This window comes from Brachyistius frenatus, unplaced genomic scaffold (genome assembly GCF_029030835.1).
Source record: "Brachyistius frenatus isolate BFR_SWC_R1_liver_20210118 unplaced genomic scaffold, ASM2903083v1 Contig_13, whole genome shotgun sequence".
NCBI lineage: Eukaryota > Metazoa > Chordata > Actinopteri > Embiotocidae > Brachyistius > Brachyistius frenatus.
In genome coordinates, this window is record NW_027210612.1 from 6,131,519 (window position 1) to 6,152,231 (window position 20,713).

General features: G+C 43.9%; 1 protein-coding gene across 1 annotated transcript in view; it reads right to left on the bottom strand.

Moving 5' to 3' along the window:
* Positions 1-1,050: 1,050 nt before the first annotated feature.
* lrpprc (leucine-rich pentatricopeptide repeat containing) overlaps positions 1,051-20,713 on the bottom strand; it is a 61,000-nt gene continuing 41,337 nt past the window's right edge. The window contains exons 26-38 of the mRNA XM_069692985.1: positions 20,369-20,437; positions 20,062-20,152; positions 19,247-19,389; positions 17,342-17,435; positions 16,716-16,842; positions 13,467-13,555; positions 13,144-13,348; positions 11,280-11,407; positions 11,033-11,148; positions 6,029-6,103; positions 5,355-5,439; positions 3,898-4,040; positions 1,051-1,327 (exon numbers count right to left, since the gene is read on the bottom strand). Of these exons, the coding sequence (XP_069549086.1) occupies positions 1,256-1,327; positions 3,898-4,040; positions 5,355-5,439; positions 6,029-6,103; positions 11,033-11,148; positions 11,280-11,407; positions 13,144-13,348; positions 13,467-13,555; positions 16,716-16,842; positions 17,342-17,435; positions 19,247-19,389; positions 20,062-20,152; positions 20,369-20,437 (1,437 nt within the window). The 3' untranslated portion in view covers positions 1,051-1,255. The remainder of the gene's footprint in view (positions 1,328-3,897; positions 4,041-5,354; positions 5,440-6,028; positions 6,104-11,032; positions 11,149-11,279; positions 11,408-13,143; positions 13,349-13,466; positions 13,556-16,715; positions 16,843-17,341; positions 17,436-19,246; positions 19,390-20,061; positions 20,153-20,368; positions 20,438-20,713) is intronic.

Consider the following 20,713-nt stretch of genomic DNA (forward strand, 5'->3'; position numbering starts at 1 on the left):
GAGGTCAAGTACATATAACACCACAATGTTAAGGCTAAAAAGTTCCTAAAAAAAAAACCCAAACCCAAACGTGATTCATAACAGAAGTTCCCGATGTTATTTCTCCTGTGTCTTAATTTGTTTCCCAAATGAGCGCCGCTGACCCTCTGACATCAACGAGCCCACAATCTTCTTGGGAAACGACCAGTGTGTGTTATCTAAGGCCTGCCCGAGTCAGCGCCAACGACTCGCTTTATAAGAAACAAGAATATCTGCAGCCAGCATCGGAGAGTGAAAAGAGTTCAGTGCCGAGCAGAGGACGGCTGCGGTGTGTTCGAGATAGACAGCAGCAGACTTTCTCTCAGGCAAAAAAAAAAAAAAAAAAAAAATCAATGCTTGATAACATAAATGCCAATAGTCTTATGCATTCTGTATGAAAATGAATATGGTTACCGTACAAATACACCATTCAGCCACAACATTAAAACCACCGACAGGTGAAACATGAAGTATAATACAACAGTCCAGCAATAAATCCTCCAGTAATAAGGATCATAATATTAAATTATTATTTCTTCTGATTGAGGTGTTGATCTGTACTGGTTTAAACTGAAAAGGTGTTCATATTTTGTCCTTCGCATTTAAATGAATTGGGTCTCCGAAGCGACCTTTAAAATAAACGAGACGGAATAACAACTGAACATTATTCTAATGAAGGGAAGTTTTATGCTTCACCTGAGAGTGGTTTTAATGTTTTGGCTGATCTGTGTTTTTTGTAAAAAATGGAGCTTTATGAAGAACCATCTCGGATTTTGCACGGCTTTTTAATTTTTTAATTTTTTTTACCTTGCATACATATCCACACAGAGAAGACTGCCAATTAAACAGTGAGCCTTCAAAAGCTGTCTCAGAAAATGATCACAGTTAAAGTCGCCAAAGTTTTTAGATTCAAATTGGCTATGAGAGGAGGGTCGTCCTTTCTTTCAGGTGAAAGCAGAGCCATACAGACAGAGAAATGTGCTCAATAAATGAACACATAACAGACAACCACACAAATTCTCAGGCACACGATCTGGATTCCTGTCATTATTTATTAGCATAAATACTTCTGTACATCTTCATTATCATATCTCAGTGGACAGAGTCTTAACATCTGACAGTCACAACACAATACCCGACATTTTAGCTTCGACGACTTAAAAAAAAACTAAATAAAACGGTGGAGGAAGAAAACAGTGGGATTCGGATGGAGGTGTGAGGAGAGGAGACTGAATCTTTATTCCTCTGCTGTCGCCTGGGCTTTGGCAGCTCTCTCTTTCAGCTTGTCTGCATAAAACTTGAAAGACTCCTGGAAAGAGAAAGAAAAAAAAAAAAAAAAAATTAGACGATTCAGCCGCAAAGATCTTCCACACAAACTCACGATGTTCACCTGCTGTAAGTTGTGTTTCTATCTCACCTCTTACCAAAAGTGAGTAGCACCGGGGGCCCTCCTGGGTCCGTCTAAATAGTCTCCGACCAGGTTGTCTCGTTTCATCTTTAAATCCCCATTAATACACAAATAAGGGATTTGTAGCACGTTCCCCAAACACACACTTCCGTTCTTTGCCTCGGTTCCTGGCTAATTAATCAGTGTTTTGATCCAGACAAAGTGTTATGGTGGGTGTTTTTTATGGGGGGGAGAAGGTGAGAGGCTTTTGTGCAGATTACGCCAGCTCCTTACAATGTACACTTTCTTATTAATGTAGTAATTAATGCCGATAAATTGCAGCGTTCGCTGTGGAAGGGGAGCGAGATCTTGGCACGGGTTTCAAACGGTTTCAAAAGGGTCACGTCACCCTAATTACACAAAACGTATTTTCCTCACTAGATTTGTCCACGTGTTGTTTTATTTGGTTTTGACAAAAGCTCAAAGCAATTAGAAATGACATTTTTAAAATCATAACATTCCCTTTCAGACGCGGTGACATGCTGCTGTGGGAAAATGTTTTCAGGGGAGCGGCAACCTCTGTGCAGATGAGGACGGAGAACAACAAAGAGAGGTGGGCTCCTGCCTATTTCTGGAAAACTTCTGAATACCAGGGCCGTTCACCTTTCCCTCTCCTTGCAACTCGTTTTCTCTCCTCTGCTTATAAAACCCAGCGATCACTTAACTAGCCTGACATTCGGTAAATAATGCAGGAGCTTCTCCACCTTCATCCCTCTTTCTCCTTCTATCTTTGTACTGCAGGTGAGTGATGGGAAGGTAAGAGTTCGGCCTACACCTGCCTCGAGGGGACAGTGCATCAAAGTGCTGTGGCTGAGAGGGCTGTGTGTGTGTGTGTGTGTGTGTGTGTGTGTGTGTGTGTGTGTGTGTGTGTGTGTGTGTGTGTGTGTGTGTGTGTGTGTGTGTGTGTGTGTGTGTGTGCGCCAAATATAGGCCTTACAAAACGCTCAATGTGCTGAAATGCTCCAAAAACACCATGAGCCAGAAAAAGGAGAGCGTCCATCACAGTGACACCATCTCGCTTACACAATATATGTACTCTGCGACTGTGTGGCGTAATTCCTGACACACACACACACACACACACACACACACACACACACACACACACACACACACACACACACACACACACACACACACACAGAGAGAGAGGGAGAAAGTAACAGCCACAGGAGGCTCGCTGCAGGCCTGTGTGTGCTGAAACTACCGTGAGCGGGCAGACTGCTCCTTCACATTACTAATGGCACACACACAGTGGCACGCATTAGGACACCAGCCGGACAAGTGCCAGCTCTGGTTAGAAGCTGTGTGTGTGTGTGTGTGTGTGTGTGTGTGTGTGTGTGTGTGTGTGTGTGTGTGTGTGTGTGTGTGTGTGTGTGTGTGTGTGTGTGTGTGTGTGTGTGTGTGTGTGTGTGTGTGTGTGTATTTGTGTACGCTGTTCGTGTGTGCACAGTTGTATCAATATGGAAGCCGTGTATATGTGTATTTAACTTATGTGCTCGTTAATGTTGGGCTGCTGGATATTTGTGAAGTATTATTTATTGACTCTCGGTAAAACCATGTTGTGATAACGGGATCCTGACACATCACATGACAAACTGATTGCAAGCGCACTGTAATTAAAAAAAAAAAAAAAAAAAGCATATAGCCTCATATATAACATCCATATCTTTGCCATACTGTGACATCTAGATATGATTATGATATTGATTTCAATCAGATTAGTCTAGTTGTTCCCAACCTGCAGGTCAGGTATAATCTGAGGGCTCACAACATGGTGAGAAGTAAAAAAAAAAAACACTTTTTTTTTTTCCACTGAGAAGCCCTCGAACATTTGGATGGAAGACAGCCAATGATGAAAAGTAAACAGCTGTGTTTATATTTCGTATCATACATCATATTCACCATAACTTTCACCAGCAAGGCAAAAGTGGTGGTGACCTAGTGCGCTCGTAGTTATTGTTACAGCCCTGTGCTTCGTTGCGTATCAGCAGCAGCTCATGTAGTTAAAGTGACATCACGTCAGACATTTTATCGCATTTTCACGGCTCCTTGTGGAGGCTTTACTCAATTTTTGTTCACGTGTGCAGTCGCGCTAACCTGACCTGTATATCGAAGTGTAAAATTGGCAGTTCCCCTTTAAGTTCACACGGGCACATGAAATAATTTTTGAGTGACGGGAGAAAACCCTTTTCTTTTTTTTCTTTCTACTGGTCTGAGGAATCAAACTGGCAACACTGCAGTCGCAGTTTGTTTGTGTAACTTGGAGCACGATCGTGTTTTCAAACCCGTAGCTCGGTTCATTTGATATGACATCGTTAAATACCGGAGCCAGTCACATTTGCAACCGAGTGATTGTGTAGAGCATCTCCTTTGTGTGTTTGTTTGTGTGTGTGTGTGTGTGTGTGCGTGTGTGTGTGTGTGAGACTCACGGGGGGTTCAGGGAATGGCACCATCTCTCCTGTTTTGCGGTAAAGCACAGCCAGCCGTTTGAGTGACAGCTCGTCTACAACTATCCCCTCCTTCTGCATCTGCTCATGCAAAGCCTTGGCTGACGGTAAGTCCTTATCCATAACTGCCAGACGAGAAGGAGAGAGAGAGACGAAGAGTCAACAACTGAGACAAAAGGGGGGGAACCCCCCCCCCCCCCCACACACACACACACACATCAAATTCTTATTTATGGTGGAGATATTTGGAGAAAATCTGACAGTGTGAGCAAGAGAAAAAAAACATGTGGTGGGATAATCACGTTATCTGCCGCTGTGGTCTGTGATCAATTTGTTGGTGCCAAGAGATTTTATTTTAAATGGAGAAGACACACCGGCCAATCTTTGTATTTACTAAATCTTTTACCAGAATAACACTTTGTTTTTATGACTTCTGAAATGCTGCTGGTTGAGTGTGTTAACAAGCAGAACTTGCGTAAACGTGAGGTCTGCTTCTTTTTCAGCGGTGGAGTAACGATGGGAAAAAAAAAAAAAAAACAATAGGAAAAGACTCACAGGGACTTTTGAAAATGAAGAGATTTGAAAGAAATAAAGAGAACACACCTGAGCAGTAGAACAATCTTTTAGACACATTTAAAAATCAGATGATTACACTTTTATAAAGCTGCAATAAGTAACCTTTTCCATGAAATGATGAGTTATTTCGCGTCGGTTTGAGCAGAATCAGAGGGATAATAAAAGTGAGAAGTTGCGATTGTCCCCCCAAAAAAGAAAAAAAAAGACAGGAAAAAAAGAAAAAGCACACAGACGTGGAGAGAACAGAGGCGAGCAGAGCATCGCTAATTGCTTCTCCTATGGCTGCCTTGACCGACCAACAGGCTAATGCCGATTAAATAGTCATGTCTTCTCATCTCGGGTGTGACAAGATACGGGAGATCGGGGGCGCGAGAGTGAAGGGAAAGCGAGAACTTAAAAAAACTGAGGACAAGAAAATACAGACAGGAGTGAAAAGCTGGAGAGGACGAGACGACGAGAGGACGAGACGGGTCGGAGAAAGAAAGAAAAAAAAAAAGAAGAAGCTGAGTGGTGGAACGTGTCGAGATTAGCACGCTAGGCTAGCCAGGACAGCTAACTCATTAGAGGACATGTGTTCTTCTAACCCCTGAATGTCTGCCTCCACACACACACACACACACACACACACACACACACACACACACACACACACACACACACACACACACACACACACACACACACACACACACACACACACACACACACACACACACACACACACTCCTTGACCTGATGCATTGTTAATGCATCTGTTAATGTTGACTTAGCTGCAGGCCAGTGAGTCGCCTGCTGCCTTACTGACGCCACGAGACCCGTTCAGGCTGTGTGTGAGAGCGAGTGCGTGTGTTTATGCGTCTTACCGTGACATTTCATGATGTAGGGGTACAGAACCTCCTTCTCAGTGAAGTCTGGAATCAGGCTCAGCAGGTTCTTGATCTTTCCCACCTGTGCACACAGACATTCATTTACAGGATTTGTTACAATTGCAAAGTTTTCGGTACTAAAAGTAAAGTGAGGATCAAAAATAATAACATGCTTTTGCTTCACATTATTATGAATAGTAATAGTAATAAACTTTATAAAGTATTTCCGAAACTGGGAAGGAGCGATGAATTGATCTGACTGAGAAGCACAGACTGTATAAAAAGTGGACGTAGCTTCCGGGTATAAAAAAGTGAGGCCAATGTGGAAGTGCCTTAAAACCGCAATACCACTGAAGGCCACTAGGGGTTGGCTCCAAAAAAATGTCTGCCTCCATAGACTCCCATTCAAATTCTCTCATGACATACATAGTCAATATATTTTTTTCCACAAGTTATTATGGTGTCATCTGCTAAAGTCACCCATTGTCATTAGTTTTCTGATGGTCCATCTGAAAATAATCGCATCATTGATTAGATATTAGGCCTCAGAAAGGAGTGTGTTTGGGGAATGTCCGTTTGACTGACAGGCCTGTGGTGCCTGTCAGGTTAAAAATCATTAAATTATGCTTTACAAATGCAGATCATGAGGAGATAAATGCTTTTGACTTTACCTGTCCAGGACTCTGAGCCTTTTGAGCCACGAAGGACAGCAGCATCTCCTTCTGCTCAGCCACGGCGTTACAGCGCTGCATCGTGGCAAAAGAGACAAAAAAAGAAATAGGAGATAAATGTGAGTAATACCACTGGGTCTACTAGACTCTCCAACCTGTGCGCTTCACATAGGTGCAGTATATAAACACACATGCACTCCATCACACCCACACATTCACACAAACACCCGCGCACTCGGGGTTACGCTCGGGTTAAAGGATAATTACGGATTTAATAACTACTCGTTTCTTGGTGAATTTAAATGTACAGCACTGGGTACATCTAGGGGGGGGGGGGGGGGGGGGGGGGGGGGGGGGGGGGAGAGAGAGAGAGAGAGAGAGAGAGAGAGAGAGAGAGAGAGAGAGAGAGAGAGAGAGAGAGAGAGAGAGAGAGAGAGAGAGAGAGAGAGAGAGAGAGAGAGAGAGAGAGAGAGAGAGAGAGAGAGAGAGAGAGAGAAAAGCATAATTACCATCACTTAGTCTCACTAAGGGCCTCGTCTAGTGGCATTTGTAAATGTGAGTACAGCCTGAGATCGAGCTGTTTGCTGCACGATTGTCTCCTGTCCAGCTTTAAGATTTAAATCCATTAAGTGGATGGCAAGAAGTAAAAGAGATGGATAGTAAACGGACAAGACGGGGAGGAAAAAAAACCTGTCTGCAACTATTTCTTGGCATTTGTTGACTGATTTTTACACTGATATGAGCAGTGGATGAACGGAATGTGGAGTCTGAGATGCAGAATACATTTTTTAGGCAAATTTTGTTTGTTAATATTGCCATCGACACTGAAAAAAGTTGAATTATCAAAACAATATATACAAACATGACGTGAATTTAGACAAACATGTACTTCATAATGGCAATCTGATAACTGTGAATGTTAAAACTGTACATGTGTGTTACTGTAACTACATACAAAAATACCTACAATATAGTGTGTGTGCGCGCGCGCGTGTGTGTGTGTGTGTGTGTGTGTGTGTGTGTGTGTGTGTGTGTGTGTGTGTGTGTGTGTGTGTGTGTGTGTGTGTGTGTGAGTGTAGGAGATGCATTAACACTGCTGTGCTCCGAGTGAGTTAGTGTGTTCTCTTGGCTGAGCAGCAATGAGGTCCGATTACTAGCCAGTCGTAAACTAACGTGTTTCACTCTTTCTGCGCCTCGTAACGAATTAAAAGTGAGTGGCCTGTAAGGCTTTTAACAGGAACACACGCACACACACTACACACACTACACACACACACACACACACACAGAGCTGCCTTCTTTCTGAGTCACTAAGTGGCAGAATGGCTTTCGTACAATCAGGCAATTAGACCAACACTGTGCCACTTCACTCTTTGAAGCAACTTTGCTCCTCGCTCTCACTCCCTCTCGCCTGGATTTTTTTTTTCCTCCCTTGCCACACCGACCAGTCCCAACGGTGACGCCACAACCGAACGGGCCTCACACACACACACACACACACCACACTGCCTAAAAGCTCTTGATACCCAGGGAATGTTTCCTCCTCTTCCTCCGTGACCCCCCCCCCCCCACCCCCGCCCCCTCGCCCCCCACATGCAAGTAAAGCAGTTGTAGACGAGTCCGTGAAGCCTCACTGCTTCTCTTCTTATCCCTCCCGCTCCCCACCGTCTCTCCTGATAGCCTCGTCATCATTACAGTGCACTCGCCTACTTAAAAGCTTTTCAGAGTTTCGGTCCTGTTTCACTTGAAATGGGACGTGTGTGTGTGTGTGTGTGTCGGGGGCTGCTACCCTCCAGTGACCCTGGTGGAGCAGCTCGCAGGAGGGCCGGGGGTGGGGTGTGGGGTGAGGGGTCACGAAGACAAAAAAGGGCCGTGATGCGACTCTGCTGGGTCTCAACTCAAACTGTAACTACAAAGACAAAACGGGAGAACACGTTTTAGAAATGTCTTTGATATTGAAAGTCCTTGTAGTTTTACTGTCTGACACCTCCAGGATTTGTCCTGCAGTTTTGTTTTCGTGTTTTACACGAGTATTTAAATTTTCAGGGCTTAAGAGCCGAGACAGTCCGACTGTGTGTCAGTGGGTTTCTCACATTTCAAGTGCTGCCTCAAAAGTTTACACTTCCGACAACAAGCAGATGTTCTTCTCCAGCGCAACGAACAATACTTCAGCGTTTAGAGTAAAATTTGATTTGACATGACAGCCTTTTAATGTGGTTTATCACTTTTATTTTGTTGTTAAAAGTCTATAAGGCACTTTGATACCGCTGAGTGTGTGTGAACTGCATTAGTGATCATTTAATTTTTATAGTGGGTTGAGGTGGAGCTGACCTTTAACTTTTATATTTAGGGGTGCAAATAATAATCATTGTCATTGTAGATTAATCTGCTGGTATACCTGTGATCAATCAAAGAAAATAGTAAGAAACGTCCATCAAAAATGATCCAAGAGCTCAAAGAGAGATGTCATCGTTTGTCGAATCAGTTATTAAAATTTCAGAATAATTAACTTTACTGAAAGAAAAGCAGAAAATTATCACATCTGAGATGAAAGGCACAATATATTTGACATTTATGAAAGGGAAATTTAACTGAACAATTAATCTCTTATTAAAACAGTTGCCGATTGTCTATAACTAATCTAAACTACTCAACTAATTGATTCATCTTTTAAAAAAAAAAAAAAAAAAAGTAAGCTCTAAATTTGATCATCTGTCTAATTTTGCTTCTTTTTTAAAAGTCCTAAAATAGAAATACTTAATACAGATAATTCAAATTTGTTCACAAGTACAGGACTTGAATAAATGTAGTTAGTTAGATTCTATCACTAATGAACTGTGTTATATAAATACATTTTTGAAAGAGGTACGAGCTAGTTGATGATCTGTTGGATTGCTAAGCTTTTATATTACATACATCAATTTTAAAAGTATATTCCTCCTCCCGCTCTAAAATGAAACCTGATAACAGTCATTTAAAAAAAAAAAAAAAAAAGGATCCTTCCATCTTTATAGAGTAAAAGAGGGCGAAAAATGTCAAGCCAAGATGCATATTATGGCTTTAAAATCACATAGCCATAGTTTGTGTTTAAATAGTAATAAAGATGAGACTTGTGCGTAACATATCTGTCCATTAACATACATGTTAAGTCAGGCATCCCTGTTTAAAAATTAAAAGATAATCACTCAACATGTCGGGGAGAGACGAAGGGCAGACACATGTCTTCCCTCAGTCTGTTGTGGTTCATGTGTCTCTCCGTGTGTCTCCCAGTTTCACTCTGTTAAACTGGTCCAGGTGACACCAGCTATTATCAACAGTTGTAACTGAGCTCCCTGGCAGACTGAAGGCGAGTCTGTTACTCAAGTTTGGTGTGTCCCACCTCAAGGTGTCAGCACTCCCCCCCCCCCCTTTCCTGCTCAATCTGGATTTTTACAGTAAATATTTTGAATACAATGCTGCATATTAACTGTCTGCGGTTGCATATGTATTAGTAGTCCTTTGTATTCCTGTTTAAAGAGGTCTATTATTTATAGAGCAAATTATGCTTTATAAGAGTTTAAAATCAGTCTAATACTGCATGCCCCAAACCACGAACGTTATTTCAGGGTGGAAAAAAAACGCAGCTAGGATGGCGTGATGAGGAACATGCAATGACCTGATAAACTCCCGATTTCTGTAGTTCATGTTTAAAAAGTTATGAAGAGTAGCCAGTAATCTATCTGTATTCATTAGTGAGCAGTCATCACATGCAGCTGGGTGACTGAGTGGGCGATCACTCAGGTAGAGGGGAGTCATCCTCGCATGAGAGGAGGAAGGACACGTCTCCACCTGAATGTTTGTGTCTTTCTCGGAGAAAGTTTTGATCGCTCCAGCTGCCTCCACCCTTTCCTCCTGTCTCTCAACCATCCAGCTGCTACATATTCATGTCCCCTGGCTCGATGCAGAGTCATCGAGCTGTAATATGCGAACTGTGTTAAATAAGTGAAGTAGTACGAGGCCAATTTCAGACCACAAGCCTCCGCGGTGAAATGTGGCCAAGCGTTTCCTGACATAAATGTGAGGCCGGATAAATAAGTCAGCGATTGTGGCGGAGAAAAAGAAGAAGAACGTCTCCGCCATCGCTGGGGTCTGACAGCTGGACGAATGCAGCGGGGAGTTGTGATGGACTAAATTCATCACCAGGTCCCTTGTTGATTTTTTTTTTTTGGCTAGGGGGTGGGTAGATTTGAATTACTTTGATGTTATAATTTAAAATGTTACCAAGTGCAAGGCGGTCAAATGGAGCAGTGCGTGCTGGGACAAAAACGCTCCAGATGATGTAAAATGTATTCAAAGTCATCACAAAATGTCCAAAAAAAAAAAGCAACCAACAACATTTCGCAGATCTCTCCTCATGGTACACAGATTTGACTTGAACCTAAAATCTGCACTCATGAGAACGACACATTTATACAACAGCAGATTGTTGTGTTTGTGTTTCTTTTGCAAGCGTCACACATTCAAAATCGCTCAAGAGTCAACCTGTGGTTTCTCTCCGGGGAGACGTTGACAACTCTCCTCTTTACACAAAGATGAATGAGTGCGTGTGTGATGAGAAACACACGTCTGACCTGAAAACCATGTGTTCGTTCACTTCCTGTTTAAACTGTGAAGAAGAGCGAGTGAGAAAGAGCAGCGAGTAATGTATCTGTATCCATTTCCATGAATGCCACTTAATTTCCCTCTAATATTAATCAAATGTGTGTCATCCCAGCCTCTGAGGACGGAGCCCAAACTCATCTGAAAGCCAGCAAGTGTGTGCGTGTCCAAAAGCAGTAAGCCTGAGTAGCAAGACATTAATGTGTGAAGTATCACAAATATATTTTTACCTGAATGTCATCCAAAGGAGTGTCTCAAGATTCAAGTTCTGTATTGTATAATTGTTAAGCCCCTTTCATTTTAGGAGGGATCAACAGTGTGTGTGTGTGTGTGTGTGTGTGTGCGTGTGCGTGCGCATATACTCACAGCCAGCATGAATTTGGCGTCCTCGACTTTGTCCATATCCAGCAGCTGGAGGAAAAGGTCCGACACCGGTCTGTAGCAGGCAAAGTGGTTGGCTAGGCGCTCTGCCATCGCACTCACTGCAACACAACATGCACACCGTGGTCACATTTTATGTTGCGTCTTTCTGATACTCATTTTAAACCAGTCCTTTTGGATGTGATCTCGTATTTCTGGACACGTATGCCTTCTGTGTGTGTGTGCGTCTTACTCTTGTCTAAGGCTTTGTCGTTGTCAGCTTCCAGGATCTTTCTGAAGACGAAGGACATACTGGAGCCGGTGCCGTCTGGACGGGTGTAGATTCCCTCCAGCAGCTCGACTGCTGACTCCAGATCACCACTGAAGACGGCGCGGGATGGGAAATTATGAGCGGGAGGGAAAGAGAGGGTCAGAAACTACACCATGTAACCTGCACATGTGAACTCTTCAGACAGTTACATTACTTTCTAGGATAAGTTTTCAAAGTCCAGCGGAAACGCATGCCAGCGATGGCATGGTTTAGGTCGGAGAAAGACTGCGCTATAGGGCGATTTGAATTGTTACATAACGGGACACACTTTATCCTACATTTGGCCCTGAATTTGGATGTTCACTGCTAGCTGCAAAAATGTCCAATATGTCTGTACTTCTTTGGGATACTGGCTTGGAGAAACACATCTGTAATCCGTCACACCATTGTTCAGCTTTCAAAGGGAGGAACATATGCATAGAATATATTATGGCAAACTGGTCACATTAAACAGCAATAAAACTGCTCCCACATGTTGTTTTTAAACTTTGAAAATGTTTATAATTCAATATTAAAATGATGCTAGTTTCATTTGTTGTCTTTTAAAACCTTCCTTCCGAGTGCACACAAACTCATTTTTCCACTCACACTGTGAAATCTGTTTCTGCTGAGATTGCCACAACCACACAAAGCCTGCACAACAAAGCACTACAAACCGAAAACAACTCAAACTGGCAACCCGGCCTCGATACTAACACTTTACGCTCCCCGCTCCCTCCCACCGTCACCAGTCGTGATGAATATTTAACACACCGGGTGTGTGTGCAGCACTGTGTGTATGTGTGTGTGAGCGTCCAGAGGTGGGGAAACATATCTACGCTGATTGTTGCGACTGGGACCGTCTGAATAATTCACCGAGGGGCCCCTCTAAATGTGGCGCTCCGCTTTCCGGGCCTGCTTCGCTTTTCCGCCGCAGCTCTTAACCAGTCAGCTCGACTCAGATACAACGGGGAAGCACGTGTCAGAGAGGCTCAGAGCGCAGCTCCCAGAGGTCAGGGTTCAAGCTGACAGCCCTGCGCTGCGGTGGCCAATCGGGCGTGAGACCGCCTCGCCATTCTTCACTTCCTGCTGTCCCTCCGAGTTGGCATGGGGGACGCTGCTGCTCGAGCTCGGGGACAGCGCTAATGCGGCATAAGGCACAATGAAACTTTGATGCACAATGTGTTTTATTATTTTGTTCTCTGTTGTTTGAGAAGCGACAAAGCAGCAGCGGAGGATGGGCGTTTTCATGACATTAAAAGGAATCCATGAATAATCCGATCACGCCTGCGTTTCCTATTTGTACTTGACGCCCCACTCGCCCTGTGAGCTTTTTACTTTAAGAGTGTGTCAGCCTGGCTCTCGTCACACTCTGCTGCTGGTGCTGCATTAAACTGTTTATGTGTCACAGTGTTTACGAAGAAGCGTGAAAGATTCACACCGGGCTATATTGGAATAATATGTTGCTCATGCAACCTGCAGCGCTGCTCATCTTCAGCCAAGTGTTTTTCTCTTTGGTGACTGTTTGACTACACAATGTTGGTGTCAGTCTTCAAGGATTACAGATGAAAGTCGTGTGATGACAACTTTCTCGGAAGATCAGCGTTAGGAAGATCAAAATCCTGAGTTAAGGCCCCTTTGTTGTAGGCAGACTAATGTGATTTTAGTTGTCTTTCAAATCACTTCAATGTCTTACATTTTTATTTGCAGAAAAATGACATCTTCAAATCCTACACAGAGGGGTTTAAAGTTCCTCCTCGACTCAAAGACAGTTGTCACTCTCCACCCACAGACTGAGTGGCCTTACTTTTTGATGTGTGCCAGTGCTGTGTTGTTGATAAACACCATGCTGGACAAGTTGGGGTTGGTGCCGAGGCCCTTTATTAGCGTCTCCACTTCCTGAATCCCTGCCACATCGCCATGGTTACCCAGAGCCTGAACCAGTCTGGTGATGGCAAGATGCGTGGGCAGGTGGCCCAACTGAAGCATTGACCTCAGCATCTCGAGAGCATCTGTGAGGGAGTGCGAGAGGTGACTGTGTGTGTGTATGTACCAAAGGACAGTAGGGGTGTGTGTGTGTGTGTGTGTGTGTGTGTTTTTATCTTACGTTCTTACGTTTGTGTTTCTTACCTTTGATCTGGCCTTTCTTGCTGTGTGTGATGATGAGCAAATTGTTGGCACTATCACTCAGCTTGAAGCCCGGCACACGAGACTGAGCACTGAGACAGAGACAAAACATTTTCTTGGTTAGCACATTTCAATAGTTTTGATATTTTGATCTGTTGGACATAAATAATGTGTGTAATATTGTATTTGGATTATAGTTTTTCTAGTTTTGGCTTGAGTTTGCAGGAAATGTACTTTTTCACTGTCAAATAATCAAAGAATAAGCATATTTTTTTAGACCGTCCAGGGAAGCTTGTCTCTATTCAGTTTTTGCACATGCAGCATGTCAACTGCTAGAACTCTGTTTATAGGATGTATTGTTGTGTGTCTATTTAATCCCATGTAGGATTGTCTCGTGCTATGAAAATAGGGAAAAAAAAGCACCTATTCCTATATTGATGTCTTGATAATAGATTACACATAGATGACAGATGAGTGATGCTGAAGAAAGTCCATTATTTCTAACTTTAAAGCCGACGCTGTCGTGCATCACAACAAGTAAATCTTTATAATCTGTAAGTTTCTATCCGTTCAGAATCTTTGGCTTTAATTCTGCGACATTATGAGGCATCACTTTTACAGGACCATTAGACTCCACAGAGACGGGGGGGATAAACACATGAGATAGACAAAACAATAGGAACAAATCTGACTGACTGAGCCTCGAGTAAAGCGCCTGCTGTGACCTCAACATAATACAGACATCAAGCAGTTGATTGATGTCGCCGTATACGTGATGTTCCTTCCTGCTGAGCTCCCTCACGTGGCTTGTGTATATCTGTGTGTGGTATTATGTGGGAGGGCGAGGTTGCTGGGAGCGGCTGCTCATCACTTCTTCCTTCCCTCGCTCTGTCCCATTCAGCCCTCCTCCTTTTCATTTCTTTGCCACTAAAACCTCAATCAAGCTCGCCTCCTGTTTTTTTTTTTGTGTGTGATTATTATAGCCCTGCAACCAGATTAATCCGTCCGCTCAATTGAGCATCAAGCTGGCAATCCTTATCACCGCGGCGACACCAGGCCAAGCGGCATCCGGCAACCGCTGTAACAGGGTCACGGCGAAGGTTGGAGCGGTAACAGGGTTCCCGATGGATTGTCGTGGAGACGGAGTGGTAGGAGGTGGTCAGAATTATTCTTATCAGGTGGAGGAAAATCTCGAGAAGGTGTCTCTCACTCACCTTTTCCCACCACACACACACACACACACACACACACACACACACACACACACACACACACACACACACACACACACACACACACACACACACACACACATCTACAGAAACACACATACAGAGAAACACACACACACTTTCACTACCACTCTCACCGTCTCCTTTTAGTGGTATTGTGCTTTAGCCAATCCATCATCCAACTCTTCCTCGCTCTCTCTCATCATCATCATCACTCTCTCCCAATCCCATAATCTCACCATAAGCACCCCGATGCTCAATTCTGTACAGATTACCCAAAAAACAAACACACCCACACGCAGGGAGAATTAATGCCTATAGCGTCTTCATTATCCCGCTACGTGATTAAATCTAGCCCTCCTCCCCTCGTTCACTCCTCTTTTCCCATTTAGCTCCTTTTATCTCCATCCTTTCCTTCCCGTTTCCATCTTTGCCCCGCTCTCCTCTCAGCTCATTTCACTTCTCATTAAGAGTGCAGATAAACTAAGCTTTTATCCAGGCAGGGATGCCATAAACCAATTCAAACAGAGACTGGAGATGGGTTATCACTCGCATTGCCGCGTGCTTGTTGAAACACGGCTCTAAAATTGATATGATTATTTCTCATAATATAAGAGAGAGAACCATGTCGAGAGCAGAAAACAGGGAAGAGGCTGATAGTGTAATAGATGTTTTTACATGTTTTTTTTCTCCCCCCGCTTTCTGTGAAAATTAGTAGCGGCATCTCTTCTTTCAGTGGATGTCATTATGTTATTATCTTAAATCTTTGCGGAAGAAAACACAGAAGCAGAGAGAAAGTGATATAAAGAAAGGGACAAAAGGAGATAAAGGAAAAAGGAGGAGATTACCTAAAAAGAGAAGATCAGCTCTGCGCTAAGCTCAGATCTCTAATACCTCTGTCTGTCCTTCCATTTGTCTCCAGGGTCGAGCCCCGACATGGCCCCGGTAACACAACAACACATGATACATTACTAATTGGAAGTAGATTGACGTTTCTGCACAAAGTCACCCGCTTCCCAGAAAACCAAAATTAATCTGTACATCCGAGTGTGTGTGTGTGTGTGTGTGTGTGTGTGTGTGTGTGTGTGTGTGTGTGTATGTGTGTGTGTGTGTATCTTGGGACTTAGTAAGAACCATTGTTCATATCCAGCAGGGCTGAGTGTGTTAGCACACAATCAGTTTATAATCCTCATGTCTACTGAGGAGCTGGAGTTTTAGCCTGAGGTGACCCGCTGCCACCGACTGAAGAGGCAGGGAAAGTAGCAGAGCATTAACCACACTACAGGTTGAATTTGGTATTTTATAACCGAGATGCACTGCTGTGCCGTCTGCCGGCCCTGAGGGGGGAATATTTCACTGACGCTAACTAAATCAGATGATCTGAACCAACAAAAGACACTGAAGTACGATGGATTGTCGGTGTGTGTGATCAAAACGTTCTGAGACGGTTGCGCGTGAACGGAGAGCGTCACTGTGACGCGCACGAAGCAGGGGATGTCGTAACGTTCATGAGTAAGTATTCCAGCTTACGTCGCTTGTTCAACATCAGCACGCAAGTTACACGTGTTTTTGTGACACTCGTCAACCTGAAATTTGAGCAGAGAGCGCACACCAAATTTTGTGTCAAATCTTTGGGGAAAGGAAAGAAGTCTCATGGAGCCAAAATCCAGTGAGTGGAGGTGGTGGGGAGCAACGATTGTGCTGTCAACTCTCTTGAGTGGACGCAATGTCATATTGGAAAATCAAAGTGCCATCGAGTCGCAGTTCAGGTCATTTGTACCCGACGTTTTTCCCTCAACAGCTCAGAACGTCACAGAAGAACTTGGTTGACAAATTCGTGGCGCACAACCATGACAGAAAATCCACCTGGTTGCACTCCTGATCTGAAGCACCTTGACAGCGATGTTCTGCCCCTTTTAAAACACTTCAAATGCTTCATTAGCGTCGGCTTTCTGAAAGCATTTCAAAGGTCTCTGTTGAGATGTAACTCAGGATGTTTACGAAAGTTAAAGACACCTACATGTCCTTGACCACCATGGCATCCTCAATGGATCCCTCAGCCAGCAGGGACCGCAGTAGATGGTCATAGGAGAGGGGGCTTAAGGCCACACCCTTTTTATCAACTTCCTTCAGCATCCCATATGCTTCTGCAGAAAGAGAAGAGAAGAAGAGGAAAGACAAAAACCAGTCAGAGATTGGGCGGGATAAAGAAAAGCAGAATTTGAGATTATCCTCATTATTGGATTAATAGAGTAATCTGCTTTCAAAAAGACAGCTACAGTGGTGAGACGCAGTGGTAATATTTTCACTTCTCAGCCTCCTCTTCTGTGGAACCAGCTACCAGTTTGGGTTCGGGAGGTAGACGTGATGTCTACTTTTAAGATTAGGCTTACAATTTCCCTTGTTGATAAAGCTTATAGAGTTTTGTCTGAAGGTAAAACAATTTATGAAACCTCTACTCACACCAACGTCTGCCCCTTAATAATCACAAATATCTAACTGCAGCTTCAAATTCCAGTTTGAAGAGACTAGAAACGAACCTTTACACACCTCGGATGGTTTAAAATATTTCCCACCGGCTTCCTTTGTGTTCACCGCAGCTCTGTGTCATGTGGGACATCAACACTAGGACCTCCTGCTGCTTACCTTTGGTCTTGCCCTTCTTACAGAGCGTGATCAGACGGGGCTGGTATTCGACATCTCTTTCGTCTCTGGTGGGGGCAGCTTGTGCGTACCAGGTCTGTAAATGATGCACACAGGAAATAAGTGTTAAAACTCGGTGTGATGTTTCCATCAAAACACAACTCCATCCGCTGTTAAAGCCTGAAAACCTGTTCGACTGTGCGCCGACAACGAGTTGCTGGGTGTGTGTGTGTGTGTGTGTGTGTGTGTATGACAGTGCAATAACGCCGGGCAGGCAGGGGCAGGGTCCCGTAATGTTCGCTCACCCGTGTAGCAGCGAGGGGAGGGGGTTAAGCTGTATTGGCTGGGGGCAAATTAGGTCTGGCACCCCAGGGGCAAAAGAAAAGTGTGCGTGTTCAAGAGTGTGTGTGTTAGAGCGGGGGGGTGTCAACTCAAGAGCACCCTGGGGTCACCGAGTGCATCGCTTCAGGCAACAGCAATCACTTCCTGTCTCATCACGCTGCGGGCTGTTGGAGCACGCAAGCCGACGCTGAGGAAAAAATGCAGCGAGGAGAATTTAAAGAAAAACTCCTCTTTGTCTTTACTGTCTTTAATTTGTCAAGAAAGAAAATCTGATTCCCTGCATATTGTTTTGTGGCAGCTAAACACACATATATAGCTAAGCATAAAGCAGCAGCCATATGGTGGCATTTAGCTGCTGACTAAATTAGTCTGGCATTACAGATTTACAGACAGATCAAGCTGTAATTCCTTTCACCAGCCAGCCAGTCTGATTGACTACACTTCAGATCAGAGCCTCAATCCTGTTTCCTCTGCATGTAATGAACAGAGGCTTAAAGTAAAGCGGGGGGGGGGGGGGGGGCTGTATGGAGAGCAGCTGATAAGAGCTTTCAGTGTTTTTTTTCTTTTTTGAGGGTAGCACCTCCGATCAGAGGCGAGGGTCAACCTGCTCTTTAGTTTGTCTGTTCAGTCAGCAGCAGCTTTTTATTCAGAATAAAATAAACTTGTAGTGTCATCAGGATGGAAATAACTGCAGATGAGATGATTGCGGTTTGAATGATGAAGTGCAGCTCCAGGTTATATTTGGCTTTGATTGAAGCACCCTGCAATATCAATACTGGACACTATACTCACCATGTACATAATATTACTAAGCATGGTCACTGTATGTATTCATAGTTTGAAGGTCCTACTTTTCCGTTTTACAGTCATTCATGTGTTTATACCTTATCTACAGTACAGTCTGTGGCTGCAAGTTTCCATTATATTTAATATGATATGTATTCATAATTTTTGGAAAATAAGCTTTAGTATGTTTTATTATTTCTTAACAAGGACATCTTGGGAGCAGCTGTGGCTCAGATGGTAGAGCGGGTTCCCCATTAATCAATAAGGTTGGTGGTTTGATTCCCGTTTCCACGTGCCAATGTATCCTTGGACAAGACGCTGAACCCCAACTTGCTCCCAATGACAGCTCAGAGAACATTAAGGTGATTAAGCGGTGCATACGCGCAGACCATTTACCATCTCTGATATTAAGGTAGGGCTGTTCATTGCTGATTAATCAATTAATTTATACTGTCGGGAAATAGTAAGATATGAATTCCTTTTTAGACAAAGGAAGCTCAGAAAAAGTTTTAAAAAAAAGATGATAAATTGATAAATGACTTGCTTGATGACAATTAAGTACGAACAGTCCAACTGTCCCCTGTTTCACCATAAGCACTGCATGGCTGTGTGTTATGTTTGACCTCGGGCACCTTTAGTCTCCTCCAGGGAATCTCTCTTTCACACTTACCTGCCCGGCTCCCCCTTTCAGGAACCTCCAGGCAGTTATTCTTCTGAATAACACATCTGCCTATTGAGCATTATCAGGATGGACATATTGTACCAGTTGGGGAGTTTTACCTCAGGCACCTCGAAGGGCACCTCCTGGCTGTTACTCTTCAGGATGTCCGCCAGCAGGCGCAGGGTCCTCTCTCTGGGAATGACGTTCTCCTCCTGCATCTTCGTCCACATGGCCTCTGCCTTCTGCCAGTCGTTTGTATTCTCTGTAAACAACCAGACACACATCAGGGAGTGGAACGAGGAAAGATTTGTTACGACACAGACCTGCGCGGCTGTAGTCAGCTCACCACCCGGGCTGCACCGCACAGCAATTTCTGACCAGGCACTCCAGGCTGAGAGAAGGCAATCACAGCACTAATCTGATCAACTGACTGACCCTCAACTATGCTGTAATTTGTCAAACACACTAACTAGTGATGTCGGAGTGTGTGTTTGTGTGAGTGTGTGTGTAATGGGTCGACAATCAGCTTTAACACTCCAATCACAACTGTTATCTGCTCTGCTCTCCACTGCAGCAATCACACCATGTCTTCTGCTTACTTCTGACTGATCCCACTCAAAGCCTGCGGAAAGAGCACGCACACACACAGAGACAGAGACGCGCACACACACAGAGACAGAGACGCACACACACAGAGACAGAGACGCGCGCACACACACACACAGAGACAGAGATGCGCACACACACAGAGACAGAGACGCACACACACACAGGGACAGAGACGCACACACAAAGAGACAGAGACTCACACACAGAGACAGAGACGCACACACACAGAGACACACATAGAGAGACAGAGACGCACACACACAGAGACAGAGACACACACACACACTGAAAGAAACAAAATTACACAGACAAATGAAAGACTTACTGCAGAGCCGGAGTATGTAAGTGTACATCTCATCGCGGTCGCACTCGAACAGCTTAGCCGTGATGTCCACCATCTGCTCCAAGGCCTCCATCTATACACACAAACACAATGTACACCTTAAGCTGGAATTTTTGTATTTCCATTCTTCTTCTTTTTGCTTTATTCTTTGTGGCCTTGATTATCTGGGCTATTTTGTCCATGTCCGTGTGTGTGTGTGTGTGTGTGTGTGTGTGTGTGTGTGTGTGTGTGTGTGTGTGTGTGTGTGTGTGTGTGTGTGTGTGTGTGTGTGTGTGCGTACGTGTGTTACCTGGTTATTGAAAATGCATTTCTCTGAATACCACTGCAGGCGTCCAGGCTTCGCCCTCAGCCCGGGGGTCTACAAAAGGAAAACAGATGAGAACTTCTATATAAGAAAGCAGAAATGTAACAGCGACAAACTGTGTGGAACAAACATTATTCTCAAATCCAATCTAGTTAGGTTGTTTATATATTATTTAAACCCTTCTAGTAGTATTTGAGAGCAGCAGCAGGACATATATAGGTTAATAAAATATAACTCAAAACCATTAAAGCATTATTGATCCATAAAAACCCAGAGTCTAAAGAGCATTTTTAATATTGCTATTACTAGCCTAATACCAGGATCAATAAA